The sequence below is a fragment of the Dryobates pubescens genome, chromosome 12 (genome assembly GCF_014839835.1).
Source record: "Dryobates pubescens isolate bDryPub1 chromosome 12, bDryPub1.pri, whole genome shotgun sequence".
NCBI classification, from domain to species: domain Eukaryota; kingdom Metazoa; phylum Chordata; class Aves; order Piciformes; family Picidae; genus Dryobates; species Dryobates pubescens.
The window spans coordinates 1,856,066-1,878,648 of NC_071623.1; the positions used below are offsets into that span (position 1 = coordinate 1,856,066).

General features: G+C 45.8%; 1 protein-coding gene across 2 annotated transcripts in view; it reads left to right on the plus strand.

Annotated features, from left to right (window-relative positions):
• The window catches only part of LOC104301781 (ephrin type-A receptor 6), a 641,386-nt gene that overhangs the window by 603,163 nt on the left and 15,640 nt on the right, over window positions 1-22,583 (plus strand). For both annotated transcript variants that reach the window (XM_054165754.1, XM_054165755.1), the window contains one exon: window positions 16,813-16,962. In XM_054165754.1, coding sequence (XP_054021729.1) covers window positions 16,813-16,962 — 150 coding nt within the window. The remainder of the gene's footprint in view (window positions 1-16,812; window positions 16,963-22,583) is intronic.

Genomic DNA, 22,583 nt, shown 5'->3' on the forward strand with positions numbered 1-22,583 from the left:
GGCACCTGGGGGTGCTGATGGACGGCTGCCTAAACATGAGCCAGCAATGTGCCCAGGTGGCCAAGAGGGCCAATGGCATTAGGAATAGTGTGGCCAGCAGGAGCAGGGAGGTCATTGTGTCCTTGGACTCTGCATTGGTTAGGCCACACCTTGAGTCCTGTGTCCAATTCTGGGCCCCTCAGTTTAGGAAGGACATTGAAACACTTGAACGTGTCCAGAGAAGGGCAACAAGGCTGGGGAGAGGCCTTGAGCACAGCCCTGTGAGGAGAGGCTGAGGGAGCTGGGATTGTTTAGCCTGGAGAAGAAGAGGCTCAGGGGTGACCTCATTGCCCTCTGCAACTCCCTGAAAGGTGGTTGTAGCCAGGTGGGGGTTGGTCTCTTCTCCCAGGCAACCAGCACCAGAACAAGGGGACACAGTCTCAAGCTGTGCCAGGGGAGGTTTAGACTCGAAGTGAGGAGAAAGTTCTTCACCGAGCGAGTCGTTCGTCATTGGAATGTGCTGCCCAGGGAGGTGGTGGAGTCACTGTCCCTGGAGGTGTTCAAGAGGGGATTGGACGTGGCACTTGGTGCCATGGTCTAGTCATGAGGTCTGTGGAGACAGGTTGGACTTGATGATCTTTGGGGTGTCTTTCAACCTTAGTTATACTGTGATACTGTGATACTGTGAAAAAAACACCAACCAAAACCAAGAGCAAAACCTCACCACGTTTCATCATGAAGAATTAGGTAGATGTTTTAGTGAAATAAATGTCCTCTTTTGTTTGTGGGTTATTTTAATCTGTAGAGACACTCCAAAAGGGCAAAGTAAATTTCAGCTCCTTTGACAAAGCTTTGTGGTGAATTCATAAGTGTAATGCAAAAGTCATCACTGCTCAGAGGCTGCATAGCAAGTCTGATGTCAGAGAATAATCACATCTCTCCTTATGTCATGTATCTTCCTACCTTTGCATTACACTATTCTGTTAAACAAAGTACCCCTTGGGGCTGTTTATTCCTCTGCTTTCTACTGCTAAGTGCTACTTCATCAAAATGTTTCCTTCTGATGATGTCTTGCTGTAATATATCATCAAAGTGACAACCAATATATTATATGATAAAGTAAAATATTCCCTGAGCAAGATGCAGGGATGATAAATTATGTTAATGTGTTATTCCCGTTACATTATGATCAGTCAGATGATGATGTAGTATGATGCATCATCAGAAAAAATATCATCTAGTAAGCTTGGAATGGGTTAATATAGTCTGGTTTTTGCTGCTGTTCCCCCTTCCCTCCTCTCTCTCCCCCACTGATGTGGGAGGAGGCCAAACCAAAACTGAAAAAAGCCCCAAGAACCCAACCCCAGAACAAGGAGCTTTACAAACTACATAACGCACCGTGAGTCTCACAAATCCCAGCAACCCCCACTCCTATCGTGCTGCAAGCATTGCTCAGAGTGGTGTAGGATATGCTGTCCAGCTTAAACCAATACAAAGGTATTGCTCCAAACTTTATACCCTTTGGGCACAAAAAAGTAAATTCAAGGAGTAGGTATGAGGAGTAAAATCACCTGACTCACAGGACAAAATGTATCCACTGCCACAATTCTTATTGATTCTGTGATGCTGTAATTCATGAACAGCCTAAATTAAAATATATCAAGATACAGAAAAGAAGTACAAAAGTCTAGGAAGTGCAGTACTAAGAAATATCACTATAGGTAAGGTGAGAAGCAGATTCTCAATGTTTGCAAACCAACGTCACACTGGCATATATAAACACTAGAGATTAAATTGGCATTCCCATTCCTAAGAAGGGAGCTGCCATCACAATGATCAGTCAATGCCTTGTCCTGTTAAACTGATGACAGTGAAATAGAAACTAACTTTATTCAGACAGTTGACAGAGTTTTAGTTGAGCATGGATATCTACAGGAAGGCTTGACCATACTTCTGTGACAAACTGTTCCTCATCAAACAGACAATTGTCATCTTGTTCAAGACTTTGCTTAATACCACACTGCAGTAATCTATGGACAACAGCAGTATGTGTCCTGGTCTGAGGCCAGGCAGATCCTCTCTTGCCCCTGAGAGGGGCAAAAGAATGACACTCATCACACAAATGGATTGTGAAGCGATGGAAAGTTTAAATGGAAAAGCAATTGGTGTTTTACAGAAATCCTACAAAGCACAGTGACAAAAGGATCCCAAAGCTTACAGAGTCCCCTACAGCAAAACCAAAGGCCTCCCAACACTTCCCTTCTCCCCACCTAAGGGTATACCCAAAACCCCCAGGGCTCTTTCTTCCCCCCTCCCCCCCCCCCCCCCCCCCCCCCCCCGGCTAGGCTGGGCTCAGGCTAACCAGGTCTGAGGCTGCCCCTCCCCCTTCTCCTCCTGGCATTAGGCCCAGCTAGATCTAAGAGGCCTTGAGATACTGCCCCAGTGTTACCTGATGGGGAGCATCTCCCATGGGAGCAGAGAGGGGAGAAAGAGGAAGAGAAAGACTTTGCAGCTGGATTTATAGGGTGCAGGATATTATAGGTATGAAATACACAGCTTCCTGTGTCCACCTGCTGGGCTGCACCCTCGGGACCCAGGAGGTGTAGCTGTGTGGCAGCAACAGGAGGCACCCAGCCTGAGCTGCCACGGTAGGTCACTAAATCAAATAGAAAAGCAAGCAAACTTTGAGAAGCAGCCCTTATCGTTCACTCATGCATTCATTTCTTTATGATTGTTTTGTGATGTGCTTGGTCCATATTTGTTCAGTTATGGTATGGTGTTGTTTTCTTATCCCCAATTCAGGAGCCATTGGGTGACAATGAAGGCACAAACCCTGTGAGATTCCAGAAATGCAGAGGGCAGACAATCTCAGAAGTTCTCCCCAGAAGTCCTTTATTGCTGCATTGTAGAATCCCCAGGATTATAGAGTCTTTAAGTCCCACTTACAGAAGAAGTCCTGGAAGCCCTTAATAGACAAAGCAGCTAACAGAAGTCCCAAGCATATCATAGAATCATAGAATCACAGAATCACAGAATCAGTAAGGTTAGAAAACACCTCAAAGATCATCAAGTACAGCCTGTCACCCAACACCTCATGACAACTAAACCATGGCTTCAAGTGCCACATCCAATCCCCTCTTGAACACCTCCAGGGATGGGGACTCCACCACCTCCCTGGGCAGCACATTCCAATGGCCAATTACGCTTTCTGGGACTTCTTCACAGTATCACAGTATCACAGTATAACCAAGGTTGGAAGAGACCCCAAGGATCATCAAGTCCAACCTGTCTCCACAGACCTCATGACTAGACCATGGCACCAAGTGCCACATCCAATCTCCCCTTGAACACCTCCAGGGATGGTGACTCCACCACCTCCCTGGGCAGCACATCCCAATGACGAACAACTCGCTCAGTGAAGAACTTTCTCCTCACCTTGAGCCTAAACTCCCCCTGGCACAGCTTGAGACTGTGTCCCCTTGTTCTGGTGCTGGGTGCCTGGGAGAAGAGACCAACCCCTTCCTGGCTACAACCACCTTTCAGGTAGTTGTAGAGGGCAATGAGGTCACCCCTGATCCTTCTCTTCTCCAGGCTAAACAACCCCAGCTCCCTCAGCCTCTCCTCACAGGGCTGTGCTCAAGGCCTCTCCCCAGCCTTGTTGCCCTTCTCTGGACACCTTCAAGTGTCTCGATGTCCTTCTTAAACTGAGGGGCCCAGAACTGGACACAGGACTCAAGGTGTGGCCTAACCAATGCAGAGTCCAGGGGCACAATGACTTCCCTGCTCCTGCTGGCCACACTATTCCTAATACAGGCCAGGATGCCATTGGCCCTCTTGGCCACCTGGGCACACTGCTGGCTCATGTTTAGGCGGGTGTCAATCATCACTCCCAAGTCCCTCTCTGTTTGGCAGCTCTCTCTGTTTGGGAAGAACTTCTTCCTAATCTCCAGCTTAAACCTCCCCTGGCACAGCTTGAGACTGTGTCCTCTTGTTCTGGTGCTGGTTGCATGGGAGAAGAGACCAACCCCCACCTGGCTACAACCTCCCTTCAGGGAGTTGGAGAGAGCAAGAAGGTCTCCCTTGAGCCTCCTCTTCTCCAGGCTAAGCGACCCCAGCTCCCTCAGCTTGTCCTCACAGGGCTGTGCTCCAGACCCCTCCCCACCCTCATTGCCCTTCTCTGGACACATTCAAGAGCCTCAAAGTCTTTCTTAAATTGAGGGGCCCAGATCTGGACACAGGACACAAGGTGTGGCCTGACCAGTGCTGAGCACAGGGCAGAATGATTTCCCTGCTCCTGCTGGCCACACTATTGCTGATGCAGGCCAGGATGCCACTGGCCTTCTTGACCACCTGGGCACACTGTTGGCTCATGTTCAACTGGCTGTCAACCACTACCCTCAGGTCCCTTTCTGCCTGGCTGCTCTCCAGCCACTCTGACCCCAAACTGTAGCTCTGCATGGCATTGTTGTGACCAAAGTGCAGCACCTGGCACTTGGACTTGTTGAATGCCATCCTGTTGGACTCTGTCCATCCCTCGCAGCATCCCTACACCAAAGCCCTTGCCAGATGAAGTAGCCAAAGTCCCTAGCAGCCCTAACAAAAGCTGTTCCTAAGTCCCTAACCTAAGAGTAATTTTGCTCAGAGTGGCTGTCTTTTATACTCTTTGTTATCAATCCCTTTACCAGTAAAACCCAACCCTATATATAAGCTAAAATCTTTTCCCAGTAAGAGGTACCAGCTTGTCAAGGAGGTGGCTTCTGCACCATGTTCCAATCCAAGGGTGCCAACATGAGGATGTTGTTCTTGGCACCCATGGAATGTTACTGTTTTGCTCTATGCAGCGCACTAAGGAATTGGTCAGCTAAGCAATCAGGCACTCTTGTGTCCAGCAGCTGCCCTCTGAACAGTGGCTGCAACAGTATGATAATCCTATGTTGCAGCTTCTGCTGTAACAGGATACTTTCCTTGGTCAGAGGACAGGTATTGTAACCTGTGGATTATAAAAGCAGCAGCCCCCAGTTATGCCCAGAGTTATACTTAATGAGAAAAAATTGGTTTGTGTCTCTTTGAAAGTTTCCTTTAGTGGTATATGCCCTGACACCTAGCCTCACCACTGTATTTAGCCACCAGGTGTCTTTCAAAGTCATCCCATGTCACCAACAAAGATGTTAAACAAGACTGACCCCAGTACTGATCCCTGAGGGACTCCACTTGTAACTGGCCACCACTTTCAGTATTCAGTATCACTAAGGTTGGAAGAGACCTCAAAGATCATCAAGTCCAACCTGTCACCACAGACCTCATGACTAGAGTAGGGAGGCCACTACTGCCCACTGCAGGCTTGAACTCACAACCTTCCCATGGAGGGTCTTATGTGCTACCAACTGAGCCACACCACTTGGACATGGACTCATTGACAGCCACCCTTTGGGTGCAGCCCTCAAGCCAGTTCTTTATCCACTGAATGCTCCATCCATGGAACCCTTCCTGCACCAGCCTGGAGACCAGGATGTGCTTTGCTCAGCTCCAGGTCAATGACCTCAGTTGCTCAGCCTTCATCTATCAATGTTGTGACCTTGTCACAGAAGGCCACCAGGTTTGTCAGGCAGGATTTGCCCTTGGTGACGCCCTGCTGATTGTGCCAAATCACCTCTTTGTTATTCTTCTGCCTCAGCAGTGCCTCCAGGAGGATCTGCTCCATGATCTTACCAGGCACAGAGGTGAGACTGCCTGGCCTAGAGGTCCCTGGGTCATCCTTCTTTCCCTTCTTGAAAATGGGAGTTATGTTTCCCCTTTTCCAGTCAGTGGGGACCTCCCCAGACTGCCAGGGCTTTTGGAATATAATAGAGAGTGGTTTAGCAACCTCCTCCCCAGCTCCCTCAGCACCCCTGGGTGTATCCCATTGGGTCCCATGGACTTGAACACTTTCAGGTCCTTCAGATGGTCATGAACCTGATCTTCACTCACCATGGGCAGTTCCTTCTTCCAGTCCCTGCCATTATCTTCTGTTATGCTGGGAATGCTGCTGGAGCCCTTGCCAGTGAAGACTGAGGTAAAGAAGCCATTGAGAACCTCAGCCTTCTCCATGTCACTTGTCACCAGCTCAGCTGTTTCCTTTCTGAGGGGGCCCACACCTTCCCCAGGCTTCTTTTCACCATTAATATACCTATAGAGATTTTTACTGCTCCCCTTGGTCTCCCTGGCAGATTTAATTCTAACTGAGCTTTAGCTTTTCTAACCAGGTCTCTTGCTGCTCAGGCAGCTTCCTTATATGCCCCCATTCTAGCTTTGTTCTCAGTTTTCAAGTTTCTATATGCTTTTGGTTTTTATTTGCCACCTGAAATTGTAGAATGTGGAAGGAGTTAAGGCAGGGCTTCAGGGGTTAGGCAGGAGGGAATGAATGATCTGGACATTATGGCAGCCATTTGATTGCTGAAAGATGGGAACAGTTTGTTGTGCATGTCAGCTAGATACAAGTGTGGAATTCACTTGCTGTGAAATCATTAATGATAGTTAATGTCATGAAGTTAATGTCAAGCAGTGCATGGTAACAGTTTACTTTTGAAATAATAAACACTCCATGAAGCCCCAGGCAAGGCAGGGGCAAGCCTCCACTAATGCTTTTTAAGAAGCACAGTGCCTAGTAACATTTTTTCCCAATTCAAATCACTTCTTTTAGAGAAATATTTGTATTCAGTAACCCAGTTTCAGAGGTAAGAATGGACATTGTAGCACATTCCTTCATTACAGAGTTGTGCAATGCAAGGCATCCTTCAAATAAGCAGCTCAGGACAATTCCTTCATTGGCTCCTGTAGGACTACTTGGGTAAGCAAAAGTGGGGAGGCTCTGGATGGGCAGACTTAAGGGCTCTGTAGGAGCAACTTTCAATAAATTGGTTACAGATGTCATTTGAGCTGTGCTGGCACAGCTGGTAGATAGCTTAAAGTTGATGCTCCTGAAAAGAGATAGATCTTTGTCAGAAATATTAGGTTTGAGAAAAATCACAATTTTCCTGTCATTACTGTCAAGTAGTGCCATAGTTTCTAAACTGAATTTGGTAGAGATGCATGGTTCTGATATTTAATTTCAGAAAAGCAAGGCATTTCTCAATTGCTGAGGGGCAAGGACCCAGTACTGCAAAATTTGCTGGTCTATTCTTAATTCTAGGGAACTGCAAAGTCACACCCTCTAAAATGTTATGAGACTCCTTGGCCCCACCACTCTCACCATTACCTTTGAGACCAGTTTCAAAGAGATTTTGCACATTAATGCTATTTATCTGTCTGTACAATTGTACAGTCCTTACCAGGGTGCTGAATACACCATCAGTCCTTACTGGCCACCCTTGAGACTTTCCCCTGTCTCTGCCCCTACTTCAGTTTAGCCCAGGGTCTTCAGTCCCTGCTCCAGTGACATTGTAGCTGGCCAGCTCCACTGGACTGAAGATACTTGGATGTGCTGGATTCATCCTAGCTTGCTATGTTGCCTTCACAGGACTGTTGATAGCAACCTTTGCCATCACCGTCCTGTCCATCGTCCCTGTCCGCAAGGGCATTGCCCAGACAGAGTGGTGGCTGCTTCTGACTCCCAGCTCTTAGGAAGCAGCCCTGCTCTGAGAGCTTTAGATGTGGGCACTGACGTGCAGACTTCTGAAAGTTGAATCTTTTTTCATCTCTTCTCAGTCTTCTTCCTCTTGACTTCCTCTCCTGCTCCTTTTTTGGAAAAGGCACACTGAACTTTCATCTCTGGAAGAGTGAGATCTCTGCCCATCTTCAAGCAGGGACCCCTTTTGCTTGAGGAACTTAAAGGAACTACTTTGTTCCTTTTAAAACTAAACTGTTCTAAAAGTAGAAGAGTCAAAACCTTGGGTCTTTCAGTGAACACTTTGTAGATAAAGACATCATGGCTAACAAGAAAAGAAGTTTGTAGTCCATTTAGTCACACAAACGAGATAAAGTTATCAACCACTTGTACTCAGTAGTTTGCTGTGTCTCTGTCATTGTATAACGCTCTGTAAATTGCACTGTCAAGAAAACATGAACGCAGGACAGATGTTAAGTTGTCAGAAATATTCACTACCACTTCACTGATGTGGATTTTGGGGGTCAAAGCTATGCATTTTTATCAGACTTCAACACAAGCGAAGATCGGTGCCTCCGAACAGGTAAGGTGCTGCACGTTGAAGTGTTTTGATTCAAAGAAAATGCTCTTGCTACTTAAGAGAGTCCCAGATGTCTTAGAGAGCATTCCTGATTTCATAATTCTGCTATTATTAGCAAATTTATATAATATTTTAAGTATTTAATTTTTTTTAACTAGAAGATTTTTCCGCAGTCCTGGCTCACTGGAGAGGTCCCAGAGGACTGGAAGCTGGCCAGCGTGGTGCCCATCCACAAGAAGGGCCGGTTGGATGAGCCAGGGAATTACAGACCTGTCAGCCTGACCTCAGTGCCAGGAAAGATTATGGAACAGGTCATCCTGAGTGCAGTCACACAGCACTTAGAGGATGGCCAAGGGATCAGGCCCAGCCAGCATGGGTTTAGGAAGGGCAGGTCCTGCCTGACCAACCTGATCTCCTTCCATGCCCAGGTGACTGCCTGGTGGATGTGGGGCAGGCTGTGGGTGTAGTCTGCCTGGACCTCGGCAAGGCCTTTGACACCGTCCCCCACAGCAAACTCCTGGCCAAGCTGTCAGCCCATGGCTTGGATGGGAGCACACTGCAGTGGGTTAGGAACTGGCTGGAGGCTGAGCCCAGAGAGTGGTGGTGAATGGTGCCACAGCCAGCTGGCAGCCAGGCACCAGTGGTGTGCCCCAAGGATCAGTGCTGGGCCCCATGCTCTTTAACATCTTTATTGATGATCTGGATGAGGGTGTTGAGTCCATCATCAGTAAATTTGCTGACAACACCAAGCTGGGGGCAGGAGTTGATCTGCTGGAGGGTAGAGAGGCTCTGCAGAGGGACCTCGACAGGCTGGGCAGATGGGCAGAGTCCAAGGGCACATCCAAGTGCCAGGTTCTGGACATTGGCCACAACAACCCCATGCAGAGCTACAGGCTGGGGTCAGAGTGGCTGAGAGCAGCCAGGCAGAGAGGGACCTGGGGGTGCTGGTCAATGGTAGGCTGAACATGAGCCTGCAGTGTGCCCAGGCAGCCAGGAGGGCCAATGGCATCCTGGCCTGCATCAGGAACAGTGTGGCCAGCAGGAGCAGGGAGGTCATTCTGCCCCTGGACACTGCACTGGTTAGGCCGCACCTTGAGTCCTGTGTCCAGTTCTGGGCCCCTCAGTTTAGGAAGGAGGTTGACTTGCTGGAACGAGTCCAGAGAAGGGCAACGAAGTTGGTGAGGGGTTTGGAACACAAACCTTACAAGGAGAGGCTGAGGGAGCTGGGGTTGCTTAGCCTGGAGAAGAGGAGACTCAGGGGTGACCTTATTGCTGTCTACAACTACCTGAAGGGAGGTTGTAGACAGATGGAGTTTGGTCTCTTCTTCCAGGCAGCCAGTACCAGAACAAGAGGACACAGTCTCAGGCTGCGCCAGGGGAGGTTCAGGTTGGATGTTAGGAAGAAGTTCTATACAAAGAGAGTGATTGCCCATTGGAATGGGCTGCCTGGGGAGGTGGTGGAGTCGCCATCATTGGAGGTGTTCAGGAGGAGACTTGATGGGGTGCTTGGTGCCATGGGTTAGTTGTTTAGGTGGTGTTGGATTGGTTGATGGGTTGGACACAATGATCTTGGAGGTCTCTTCCAACCTGGTTTATTCTATGTATTCTATGTATTCTATTCTAAGACACTGGAGTAGGTTATATCTTTCTGGAGGTTTTGTGTGTACATCTACCACTGCTCAATTCATCTTACTGATGACCTTTAAAAAGACCAAACAGTAGCTTGGGTGGAGTGTTTTGGAGAAGCATCCTGCTATACCCATAATGCTAATGCTAGTTAATAGGAAATGTTTCTGATTATCTGAGGACAGACACTTCATCTTGGCTGGTTTAGTTCTGCCAATTCTCTTAAATGCTGATTCTTTTAATCAATGAGCAGCTTTTCCCCTTTTGGAAGACACAAATAGATATGTACTGAATTCAATCATAAATAACTTGTTCTAAAAAAATGGATAGCTAACATGGGGGGGGGGAGGGGGGGGAGGAAATCAAGTTCCATGTTTAACTTCAGCTCTGTTAATCAGAATATTTGAAAGGAAAATGAATATTTTTCCCAGAGATTAAAAGCAAATCTATTCTTTTTAAAATTAAGGGGGTTTGTTCTTTTCAATTCTGAGGCAATTGAGAGACTGGCAGAACTGATTGGAATTTGGCATAAGGAGAGCAAATTCTGAAATGTCTTTTCAGAGCAGCTTTGCAATCTTACTGTGTAGTTTCTCTGATATTTCAATAGACAGTAGAGGAGACTCTTGATAATGCTGAATAGTTCTAAATTAGGATTTGAGGATGCTACATTCTGAATGTTTGTAACTTCACACATAACAAAAAATAAATTATTCATAAGCTCAGGTGAAAGCATCACTCCAGTAAAGTGGCCACACCTTGAGTCCTGTGTCCAGTTCTGGGCCCCTCAGTTTAAGAAGGACATCGAGACACTTGAACGTGTCCAGAGAAGGGCAACAAGGCTGGGGAGAGGCCTTGAGCACAGCCCTGTGAGGAGAGGCTGAGGGAGCTGGGGTTGCTTAGCCTGCAGAAGAGGAGGCTCAGGGGAGACCTTACTGCTCTCTAGAACTACTTGAAAGGAGATTGTAGCCAGGTGGGGGTTGGTCTCTCCTCTCAAGCAGCCAGCACCAGAACAAGAGGACACAGTCTCAAGCTGCACCAGGGCAGGTTTAGGCTGGAGGTGAGGAGAAAGTTCTTCCCAGCAAGAGTAATTGGCCATTGGAATGTGCTGCCCAGGGAGGTGGTGGAGTCCCCATCCCTGGAGGTGTTCAAAGGGGGATTGGATGTGGCACTTGAAGCCATGGTTTAGTTAGTCATGAGGTGTTGGATGATAGGATGGACTTGATGATCTCTGAGGTCCTTTCCAACCTTATTGATTCTGCAAGGCTTTTGTACAGAATGATGAATTATCTTCAATATTTAAAACAAGTATCTCATTATTTTTGTCACTCTTCACTCTAAAGTTGTTTTAGGTTTTGGGTGGTTTTTTTTCCTCATTTCCATCATTTGGAATGGGGGTGAGGGGGGAAGATATACACTCCACTCGAGTCATGGGACACAATTCAGTAACATCAAACAAAAAGGACTAATGACTGACAGATACATAGGAATCAGTGCACAATGGTACACAAAGTTCAGTACCTTTTGTCCTAGAAACAGACAGTTCTAGATGTCTGTATATATGCAACTGATGGGTTTTCACCTCACCATTTAGTAAAACTGCAGCCTGCTGTATGACAGCCCCTCTGCAGTGCCATTCAAGGAAAAGACAGAACAGGCTTCTCAACAGAAACTGGCATTGCTGCACATCACTGCCAGCTCTGGGAGACCATGAGTCTGATGCATGTGTTTGTTTCTGGCCACTTAGGTGCATTGCTATCTCTGCACACCCAGTAAGAGCTCATACATCTTACCTTTAGCTTTATATCTAAGGTTCTCAGTGGTGTCACTCCTCACTTTAATTAGCTAGGAGGGCATGCCAAAAGTTCTGGGCATCCTTCTTTGCTTCTGTGCCCTCTCTGTCATATTGCACACTAAGCATTTTGAGGTTGCTGATACACCCTGACCTTCACCTTGGTAGGACAGTGTGCCGTAGCTACATTACACTCTTCTGCTGGAAGTTTAAAATCTGTTTCAATATTTAATTAAAGAAACTGTAATGCCTCTTGTTGTTTTAAAAGATATGCTCCAACATGCAAAATAAACTGAAAAAAAAAAGGTAGATGGCAAAAATGCAGAGTAAGGAAAAGACTTTGTGACCCATTGACAACAGGTAATGTCAGCATCTGTTGCCTCACCAGGGTCTGTTCACATAAAAGATCATGAGCAGGCTTTTTTTTGTTCCAAACTTCAAAATGAGATGGCATTTTGAGAAGACTCTCTCTCTCTTTCTCTCTTGCATGGCTTCAGGTAAAGAACAAGCCATTCTGCAATATGTAGTTCCAATTCTGTCTTTAAATATGTGGCAAACTGTGCTGTTGCCAACTCGGTGAGGAAAGCAGGCCTGTGTGTGGGAGTCTGTGGTTGAGGGGTAAATTTCATTTCAAGGGCTGGTCTCTAAACAGTTCTACAAGCTAAGCAATACAAGCCTAATATTCTGATTGCAAGGGCACTCTTGGCACACAGTGAAATTGCTTATTCAATTAGAGTCAAGGAGAAAATCAGAAGATAGATACTATTCAGCTGGCAGCATAAGGAAAAAGGCTGAATTCTAATTGTTTGAATAGCAGTCTTAGTGTTTTGTTTTTACCATGAAAATAAACCTAGCTTCTTACTGCTATCATTATTAATGTATGAGATGAGGCAGAAATATAATTTGGTTAACAACACCCCTTCTGCTCCTTTCCCCTGGCCCCCCCATAAAGAGAGAATAACCAAAACTGGGCTTACATAAGGGCTTTCTGATACAGGGAGCTGTGACAGATTTCATTGCTACAGTAGTAGAATGTATACAGCTTACACATTGTGTTAATTTGAAGGTGAGGCATTGTGTAAGCAGTATGGCATTTATTATTTGCCCAGTTAGATCCAAATGTGAAAAGGCATGTCCAACATCACTGTTTATTACACTAATCAGAAACAAGGCATGTACTTCCAGCTACTCTAAACATAATGTGGTGTTTTCTTATGCACGAGCAGCTATTACTACTGTTCAGTCATCTACATCTCTTAAGGTGCAATCCTCACCTTTTGAATGGCTTTCAAATAAATAAACCAACTTTTCTACATAAAAAGATACTCTGCAAATATAGTTCAGTATTGAAATGTACATTTTTATGAATATAGTATCTTCATACAGAAGATGAAGCCATTGTAAAACTATTAGAGGGTTTGCTTCACTTTGTCATTAGAGCTAGCAGAAATTACAATACTGAATATATCTTATGCCCTTGAGTGTGAACTGCCTCATTTTCACACTCAGTGAGCCACTACTCTTTCAGTCCAAAAGGGATCAGTCAGGACAGGAAAGACAAGGAAAGAAAATATGCGATTTTTCTATTGCATCCTCCCTTGAATGCTGGTATGGCACTCCAAAAGGTATCTGGAGTGTACATGAAGTAAAAGGCATCCAGGGAGATTGCTTAGTAAGACAAGGTTCTGGCAGTGAATTCTTGTGCTGGATTCATCTTGGCTTGCTGCCTTCGCCTGATGGTCACCTTCTATGTCAATTGTCAGCCAGGACTGACAGGCTGCTGATGAGGAAGGGTACTTACATCAGGTTAGAGGCTCTTGTGAGATGGATCACCATGACTGTTGTTTACATTTTTAAGTGCATATATCTAGGTCCAAAGAAGGATTTAAATGCCTACCACAACCCTGCAATTTAGGCCAGAAAAATATTGATTGTCCCCCAAAACCTGCAGAAGCCAGGGACCTAAGGATGGAATTACATTTGGCAACTAAGTGTTCAAAAATAAAGGACTAAGCCTGATCCAACAAAAAGGATAAAATATGAGGAGATATTCTGAACTACATTTAGACCTAACACTAACTGTTTCTCAGAGGTCACATCCTGTTGGTTTGACAGCCCAGCATGTAGTGTATGTCTGGGGCACCAAATACCTAAATCTTTCACTGACTGGGACTTAGCTATCCCACCAAAATACTATCGCAACCAGATAGCTCTTATCCAGCTTGCTTAGAAGGTTTAACTATTTCCTGTGGAAGAAATGAGAAGTTAGGCTGGCCTTTCCTTGGATAACATCTGATCACAAATCTACCTTTTCACCTTATTTCTTCATTTTCATATCCAAAAGTATTTGTAATTGCTTCCCAAGTGGAACAATCGTAACAGGAGGGGACCACAAGCATCACACCCTGTAGGGCAGGCTCAGAGATGGCAGCACATGGGGCATAAATTCCCTTGCACCTCTGACATGCTAGCGTAGTGATCTGACCACCAGATTGTTGCATTAAGAAAAGGGAGTAGGGGAAGCTCCTGTAGCAAAACACAAAATCATTATTTTTACCTTACTATTGCCAAAATCAGTAAGTGGTTTGCCACTGACTGCAACCAGAACTAAGCAAGAAAACACTTTTTAAGAGCAGCTGCAATTTAAAAAGCAGCTGCAAAAACTGTATCATGCAAATGACATCTTGGCTGCTATCATACAACATAAACTTTAACCATACATTTTTCAGCAGCACCTGAGACTTAGTGATGAGAAGTTAGCTTACTGGCACATCATCAGAGACACAGAGCTTTGCTTTTGAACACTTGTTTGGTAGAAGAAACATCTCAGTCAGTTGAAGTCAGGCCTCAGCAACTCACAGACAACTTTTTATACATTCAAAGAAAATTAACAGAGATTTACATGCTTAAACTGTGGCTTCTCTTCGACTGCAAAATGGATGTTCTAGTTCATTTCTTCTTTTGCTTCTGTCAGAAATACAATTACAATGCTAAGCAGAATCTTACTGCTTGTTGAAAGCAACTGTTGCTAAATGAGCTCAGCTCTGCCTGCCTCCTTCCACCATCTACTGGCAGTTTGAGCATACTGCTCTCTTGAATTAAGACTGAAATGAAGAATGATAACAAATGTACACTTTTGAAAAGCTAAATGTATCTGGAGAAGTCACACGTTGTTCTGGAATGGAAAAGAAGTTTTCTTAGTGAAACTGCATAGAAGCATAGAAGAGCATAGAAGAGATTCAACGGTTTAAATTGCTAATGACAGAAAGAAGTTCTGCATGCTGTGGTCTTGCAACAAGGCAGGTTTGTGATTTGGGTGGGTTTTGTTGGGGCTTTTTGGTTGTGGGTTTATTTTTCTTAGGTTTTCTTGTTTGATTTTGGTTTTTGTGTTATTCTGGTTTTGGTTTTTGTGGTATTGGATCTTAAGTTAAACAGAACAAAACTATGAAATATCCTAAGCAAACACCTAACACACTTGGTTTGCTATTGGCCTGGATGTGTAAAGGGCACAATACAAAAGAAAGGAGATTATCAAAGCAAAAAAAAATCATAGAAAACCTGCAGTTGCCTTTCTGGTTATATAATTTATGTTTTATGCTTTAATGTTTTTTGCAACAGATGTTTCTATTCTGTTTAAGGAAAAAGAGTTTAAATGTCGACATGCTAAGAATTTGGGGCTTTGGATGTTTTCAGTGAAAAGATATCTCCTGACTGAACAACAGTATGACTGAACAAACATGAATTAGCTAAAATGGCTTCTCTTCTTTGAAGTGTTGTTTTCTAGAAGTGCTGGTTTTCATGAATTAGAGTACCAATGAAAACAAATCTTTAGCAAAGACCCCAGCCAGCATGGGTTTAGGAAGGGCAGGTCCTGCCTGACCAACCTGATCTCCTTCTATGATCAGGTGACTGCCTGGTGGATGTGGGGCAGGCTGTGGATGTGGTCTACCTGGACGTCAGCAAGGCCTTTCACACCATCCCCCACAGCAAACTCCTGGCCAAGCTGTCAGCCCATGGCTTGGATGGGAGCACACTGAGATGGGTTAGGAACTGGCTGGAGGGCTGAGCCCAGAGAGTGGTGGTGAATGGTGCCACAGCCAGCTGGCAGCCAGGCACCAGTGGTGTGCCCCAAGGATCAGTGCTAGGCCCCATGCTCTTCAACATCTTTATTGATGATCTGGATGAGGGCATTGAGTCCATCATCAGTAAATTTGCTGACAACACCAAGCTGGGGGCAGGAGTTGATCTGCTGGAGGGTAGAGAGGCTCTGCAGAGGGACCTCGACAGGCTGGGCAGATGGGCAGAGGCCAAGGGCAGGAGATTGAACACATCCAAGTGCCAGGTTCTGCACATTGGCCACAACAACCCCATGCAGAGCTACAGGCTGGGGTCAGAGTGGCTGGAGAGCAGCCAGGCAGAGAGGGACCTGGGGGTGCTGGTTGACGGTAGACTGAACATGAGCCTGCAGTGTGCCCAGGCAGCCAGGAGGGCCAATGGCATCCTGGCCTGCATCAGGAACAGTGTGGCCAGCAGGAGCAGGGAGGTCATTCTGCCCCTGTACACTGCACTGGTTAGGCCACACCTCGAGTCCTGTGTCCAGTTCTGGGCCCCTCAGTTTAGGAAGGAGGTTGACTTGCTGGAACGTGTCCAGAGAAGGGCAACAAAGTTGGTGAGGGGTTTGGAATACAGCCCTGTGAGGAGAGGCTGAGGGAGCTGGGGTTGCTTAGCCTGGAGAAGAGGAGACTCAGGGGTGACCTTATTGCTCTCTACAACTACCTGAAGGGAGGTTGTAGATAGATGGATGTTGGTCTCTTCTCCCAGGCAAGCAGTACCAGAACAAGAGGACACAGTCTCAGGCTGTGCCAGGGGAGGTTCAGGTTGAATGTTAGGAAGAAGTTCTACACAGAGAGAGTGATTGCCCATTGGAATGGGCTGCCTGGGGAGGTGGTGGAGTCGCCGTCATTGGAGGTGTTCAGGAGAAGACTTGATGGGGTGCTTGGTGCCGTGGGTTAGTTGTTTAGGTGGTGCTGGATTGGTTGATGGGTTGGACGCAATGATCTTGAAGGTCTCTTCCAACCTGGTTTATTCTATGTATATGTATTCTATGTGTATTTCTTCCTGTCCACTTGCAGCAAATTGACAGAGGAGAGAATTGAGAACCTCAGCACCTCCTGGATCCATTTTTTCCCATTTTCTTTTAAATACATGCTATTCTGCATTCTAGTCCTCTTGACCAGTTTTCAACATCTTTTCCAGGGTGGAAAAATCCCCATAAGGTGGACTGCACCTGAAGCTATAGCCTACCGGAAGTTCTCTTCAGCAAGTGATGCATGGAGCTATGGGATTGTGATGTGGGAGGTGATGTCCTACGGTGAGAGACCATACTGGGAGATGTCCAACCAGGATGTAAGTGCTGCCTGGGACTAATCTGCAAGCTGATAAAATGTTTCTTCAAAATTATTGTCAGTCCCTGACCTGCTATGCTTAATCCTTCCCAACTGGGGGAAAACCAAACCAAACCAAACAACAAAAAGGAAACAACACCCCACCCCCCCCCTATTTGCTTATAATAAAACTGATATCTTGTTCTAGGAAATGAAGCATGGAAGAAATGTTTTTTCTCCATCACAATTTACTTTTCCACTAATTGTTTTGTTTGATGTATGCCAATGGCAGATCAAACTGGTATACTCAGTCTTCACACCAGCCATCAATGGCTATATCAAAATCCAGTATATTAGGCAACCCATCTTAACCTCTCACATATGTGCCTAGAATACCTCTGCATTGGTTCTGGAGAGTTGACAAGACTTTTCCTGGGTGGCTGGGTTTATATTGTTGCTAAGTTATTCAGATACTCAAGCTTGTTCAGGATGATCAGTCATTTGGGGATTAGGATCTGAGGGAGGTTTTCATTAAAAAACCTATCATTTCAGAGTGTTTCAGAATGAAAAGGGGGGGTGTGGTGGGATATCACCCCAAAATATCCAGAAACACACAAAAAATACTAGCAGGGCTGGTATTATTTCCTGTTGATCAACCAGGCAGTAGTGGCTGATTGAAGAGACCAAACAACTACAGAGCTGAGATAGTGCTTTTCTTTTCAGTGAAGACATTATTTTGGTACTGTCTGAGCTGTAAGTACATTATGGATCTATTGTGAAATAAACTGATAAACCCAGTAGGGTAAATTCTATCTCCCACAAGTAGCAATCTGTTCACATTTGAGGCACTCTAGAATAACCAAAACAGGCTGACACAGGACAGGAAGGAAACCTGAGTCTTTCAGGAGCAACAACTGAATGCCAGAATGGATACTATAAGGAATCTAAAATTAGACAGTTAAACTGAGACAACTGAATTAAAGCTATTATTTTCCCTGGGGCTGTTTTGATTTGGATTAAATTAACGAGGTGTGAATTATAAAAATATAGTTATCTTTATTTCCTGAAAACCCCACCCCAAAATTATGTACAAAGCTGATTACATTTATGTACAGGTTCTGTTTGGTCACAAATTCTACCAGGATGCTTATGGGCAACTGCAGTACAAGTTAGAGAATTCAGAACACGGAAAAGGCTAAGCCACACAACAGCATCACTCCACTTACAAAACCAGAGGCAAGCCAGGACCTTAGGGAAAGCCAAAGAGAATGCTGGGCTTAGTCACGAGGATGGAGCAGGAATGGGGAGGAGGTCACTGGTGGCAGGCTCCAGAACTGCAGGTTTATAATCCAATGTGTGGATAACGCTGCACAAATCCAAAGGGAAAAGGACCCAAAATTAAAGTGTCCTTAGACAGAGCTGCCACGAGGCAAAGCTCGTACAGCAGCACTGTCTGAGCAGCGCAAGAGAAGCCGCACTGCCGGCCTGTGCCAGCCAACAGCCGCGGTTCAACGGCAGGCAGAGTGACTCCAGCAGCAGGCAAGGAGCAGGACCCCAGGGTAGGCAGAAGGTCCGGGAAGAAGCCAGCTCCGAGCGCTGATTTCTCCAGTTTCACCACTAATTCAGAGCGAGTCCAAAATGAGCGCCAAAACTGATCCACGAACGAGAGCCAAAATGAGAGCCCAGATCGCTTTCCGGTCACTCTGTTTAAGATTGTCCTAGACAATGTGTCCAGTGCCAAAGTATACTGGGTGTGAAGAACTCGGCTGATCACAATTCCAAATCCCAGTGCAGGCTTCCCCTCACAGGCGAGGGACATCAGCTCCCAGCGGGCAGAATGCCTTTTCACCTCCCCAGGGGGAGGGGGAGGCAATTTCGTGCCTTTGTCTTCCCCCATTCAAACCTCTGCTGAGGGCGGTGGGGGACGCCGGGGTTGGAGCACCCCGTAACAGGGGCACAGTGTGAAATTATTTATCTATAGATTTCTCATATATCCAACTCTCTATGTCCTACAAATACTTTATGGGTCTTCCCACCTGCTAATTCTTACACAAAATTAATTTGAATGAAGGAGACCAATGGGTTCACAGTTCATAACAGAGAATGAACAAGCAGACTCCAACTAGCAATAGGAGTATTGCAGCCTCAGTACCTTGCCTGAAATGAGAGCCCCTTACCAGGTCCTGAACTGCCACAGATTACAAACACCAACTTAAGGCAAACTGCCATTGTCTTCCTCAAAAAAAGATGTGGTGTTTTAGGAGCTGATTGATAAAGAGTTTGGGACATTGTTTCAGCCTTGCAATAGCTATTCTTGAGCTCTTTGTTCAGAACAGGCAGTATCAGCCTAGCCATCGTGAGTATGCTGTTACAGAACCTGGTGACCCTGCATTGCATGGAATGTACCTTTTATCAAAATTCACATTTTCTCCTTCCCAAACTCACAGATGCATTGGTTAGTTTCACTGCAAGCTTTCTTTTAACTGGAGACTGAGCAATACAGGAAAGTGGGGAAATGGTACTAGCTGTCATGGAATAACACAGCAGCTGAGGCTGAGGGACCTTTTGAGATCGTCTAGTCCAGCCCCACTGAGCTGGGTCAAGCCAGGTCAGCTAAAGCAGTCTGTCCATGGCTGGCTCTGATGATTTTTTTGGTATCTCCAAGAATGGAGACTCTACAACCTCTCTGGGCAGCCTGTGCCAATGTTCAGTCACATGAACAATAGAAAAGCATTTTATTATGTTTTGATGGAATTTCATGGGTTTCAGTTTGTGCCCTAATGGGGCACAAACTTGTCCACTCAGTGCTTTCTGAGTAGTAAGTGCAATGTCCACATGTGCCTTTACAAGCAGGACTCCCCTTCCACCCCCATTAGCACTGCTGGGTTGATGGACTGCACCGTCAAAAATGCAGCATCAGCTCAGAGTCCGTTTTGCTGTTCCTGTCAGTTGCCACTGGCACATCCTCTGGATGTATTGTGCAGTAGAATTTTACCTGGTTTTCCTTAACATATAATTAGCATTTAATTTCTCCCTTCCCTCTGCAGCACACCATTCATAGCTGGGCTTTTTTTTAGAAATTAAAGAAGCCCATGAAGACAGAAAATTCTGAATAAAGTCAGCCATACCTTGGTGTCTGGTGTCCGTGCAGTGCCCGTGCTTCACCTGCAGAGTCACCTCTCTGTAACCCTGCTTCTGCCCCTCATCTTTCTAGTCTGCTTATCTAACTGCAGGTGATGGTATTGACTGCAGCTCTAGGAGGTGGTGAGGGAGAAGATGTTTTTTCTGCTGTGTCATCTTGCCAGCTGTGATTTCATCTGATGTTAGGTCAAGTCTCCATGAGAAGCCCAACTGCCATCATCTCTTTTTCTATAACGATAATCCTTCTCCTCACACTGTGTCCTCTACCAGCCCACCTCTTGACTCTCCCACTTGTGATACCACTATTTGGGAACTAGTGGAGTTGCCCCACTATTCACCTCCTAGGAAGAGGGTTTGAATGACCAGTAGGACCCTCACATACTTTCCAAGCCACGAGGTGAGAGCAGTGCACAACACAGACCTTCATTCCAGCTGCCTCTCCCTTTCTTTGAGGCTGGCTTCAGCTTGTCCTTTTCCCTTCCATCAGACCCTATGACCGTGGTATCGGTTAGAATTCATAAAGCAAGCCCTCCATTTAGAGTATATTAAATATTCTGCTAAAGCATGAAGACAGCAACATTTAATTATTCCTATATTCACGTAATAACATTTATCTGTTAATACAGAATAATGGTGTGGGCCCTATTGATGCTGCTTTTGTTATCAATGCTGACTCCTAGGGGCCTTCCCTGCAGTTCAGCAGTGCACAGCACAATCCTTTTCTCCAGAGCCCTACCTACAGACTTTCAGTGCCAAAATGTTACCAGTGAGCACCTGTGACCTTCTAAATACATTTAGTGACTCTAAATGTCATTAGGAAACTTCAAGTTATTAGACATATTGTAAATCTTACTTTGCTGGATGTTGGAACATTTCTTTTAGTACAATAAATTGCCCTGAATTCACATGAGCTTATTTTGAGAAAGAATAGTATTTTCCCAAAGGTCAGTGACACTGTACCTATGGCAGTGTGGTGGTTTAAACCTTAACTGGGAGTTAGGAGCTCAGATGGGGGCAAGGCTGAGAATCTTCCTCCCACACCCCCTCCTCCCTCCCAACAGAGAGGGGGAAAAAAAGGAAGGAGCAAATCCACCAAACAATAATTTGGAGTCGGCTTGGAAGTAGAGAGGGAAAGAGTTACCTTTAAACAATATATATATAACAATAACAGGTAAGGTTCACAAGGGCAAGGAACAAGGATGGATGGAAGTGGGACAAAGAAGAATAATACAAAACCAGTCTCTCTCTGAAGAGGCACAGAGGCAGCAGGGAGAAGGATCAGGCCTGACCACGGGGCAGAGGAGCAGGAGGGCAGCTGCAGTAGCTCTCATCCAGGAGAGGCAGGAGCCAAAAGGAGAGCTAATAGCTGCAATGTCCTGCTTTTCATACCCTAGCTAGGCAGGGAGGGGGGAGTGGAACAGACTCAGCTTCCCAGGGGGAAAATGCCCTGCAGAGAGGGCAAGGTACCCACAAGCCCTCCCCCCTGCTTTGTTTTTTGTTTTCAGAATGGTTGTTAACCCTCCGCAGGCAGTGAAAGTGACAGAGAGGGACACGCACTAAGCAGATTCATAAGACACTTCAAACTCTTAATAAGGTACAGTCAGAGGCTCTGCCACAAAAGAAAAATAACAAATGCCTGGCAACATTAACATTACAACACTTAACTGGGTTTAATCCTAATGGAACTTTTCTCTAGTTAGTCATAAAGGTGTTTATTGGGTGGGGTTTTGTAAAGTACTGAAAATGTGGCAAGTGTAGCATCTACAGAGCTGTGTCTGGGTTTTGCTATTCCCTTTTACAAATTGCTTTTCTAATTAATTTTGGGAAATTGATTCCCTTTTAGATTCTGGATAGGCAAGTGATGTTTTCAGTGGCTCCCAGACAAATGTTTATTTCTTACATGGTGTGGTTTAAGGCCAGGCAGATCCTCTCTTGCCCCTGAGAGGGGTAAAAGAATGACACTCATCACACAAATGTAGTGCAGAAGTGATGGAAAGTTTAAATGGAAAAGCAGTAAGTGTTGTAAGAAGCTACAAAGCACAGCGACAAAAGAATCCCAAAGCATACAGAGTCCCCTACTGCACACCCAAAAGCCTCCCAACTCTTCCCTTCTCCCCACCTGAGGGTATACCAAATACCCCCGGGGCTCTTTCTTGGCCCCCCGCACTGCTAGGCTGGTCTCAGGCTGGCCAGGGTGAGGCTGCCCCAGTCCCTTCTCCTCCTGGCATTAGGCCTAGCCAGGACTAAGAGACCTTGAGATACTCCCCCAGTGTTACCTGATAGGGAGCATCTCCCATGGGAGAAGAGAGGGAAGAGAGAGGAAGAGAAAGACTTTGCAGCTGGATTTATAGGGCACAGGATATTATGGGTATGAAATACACAGCTTCCTGTGTCCACCTCCTGGGCTGCACCCTCGGGACACTGGAGATGAAGCTGGTGTGGCAGCAACAGGAGGCACCCAGCCTGAGCTGCCACAATAACATAGAAGGCAATGAGATGGCC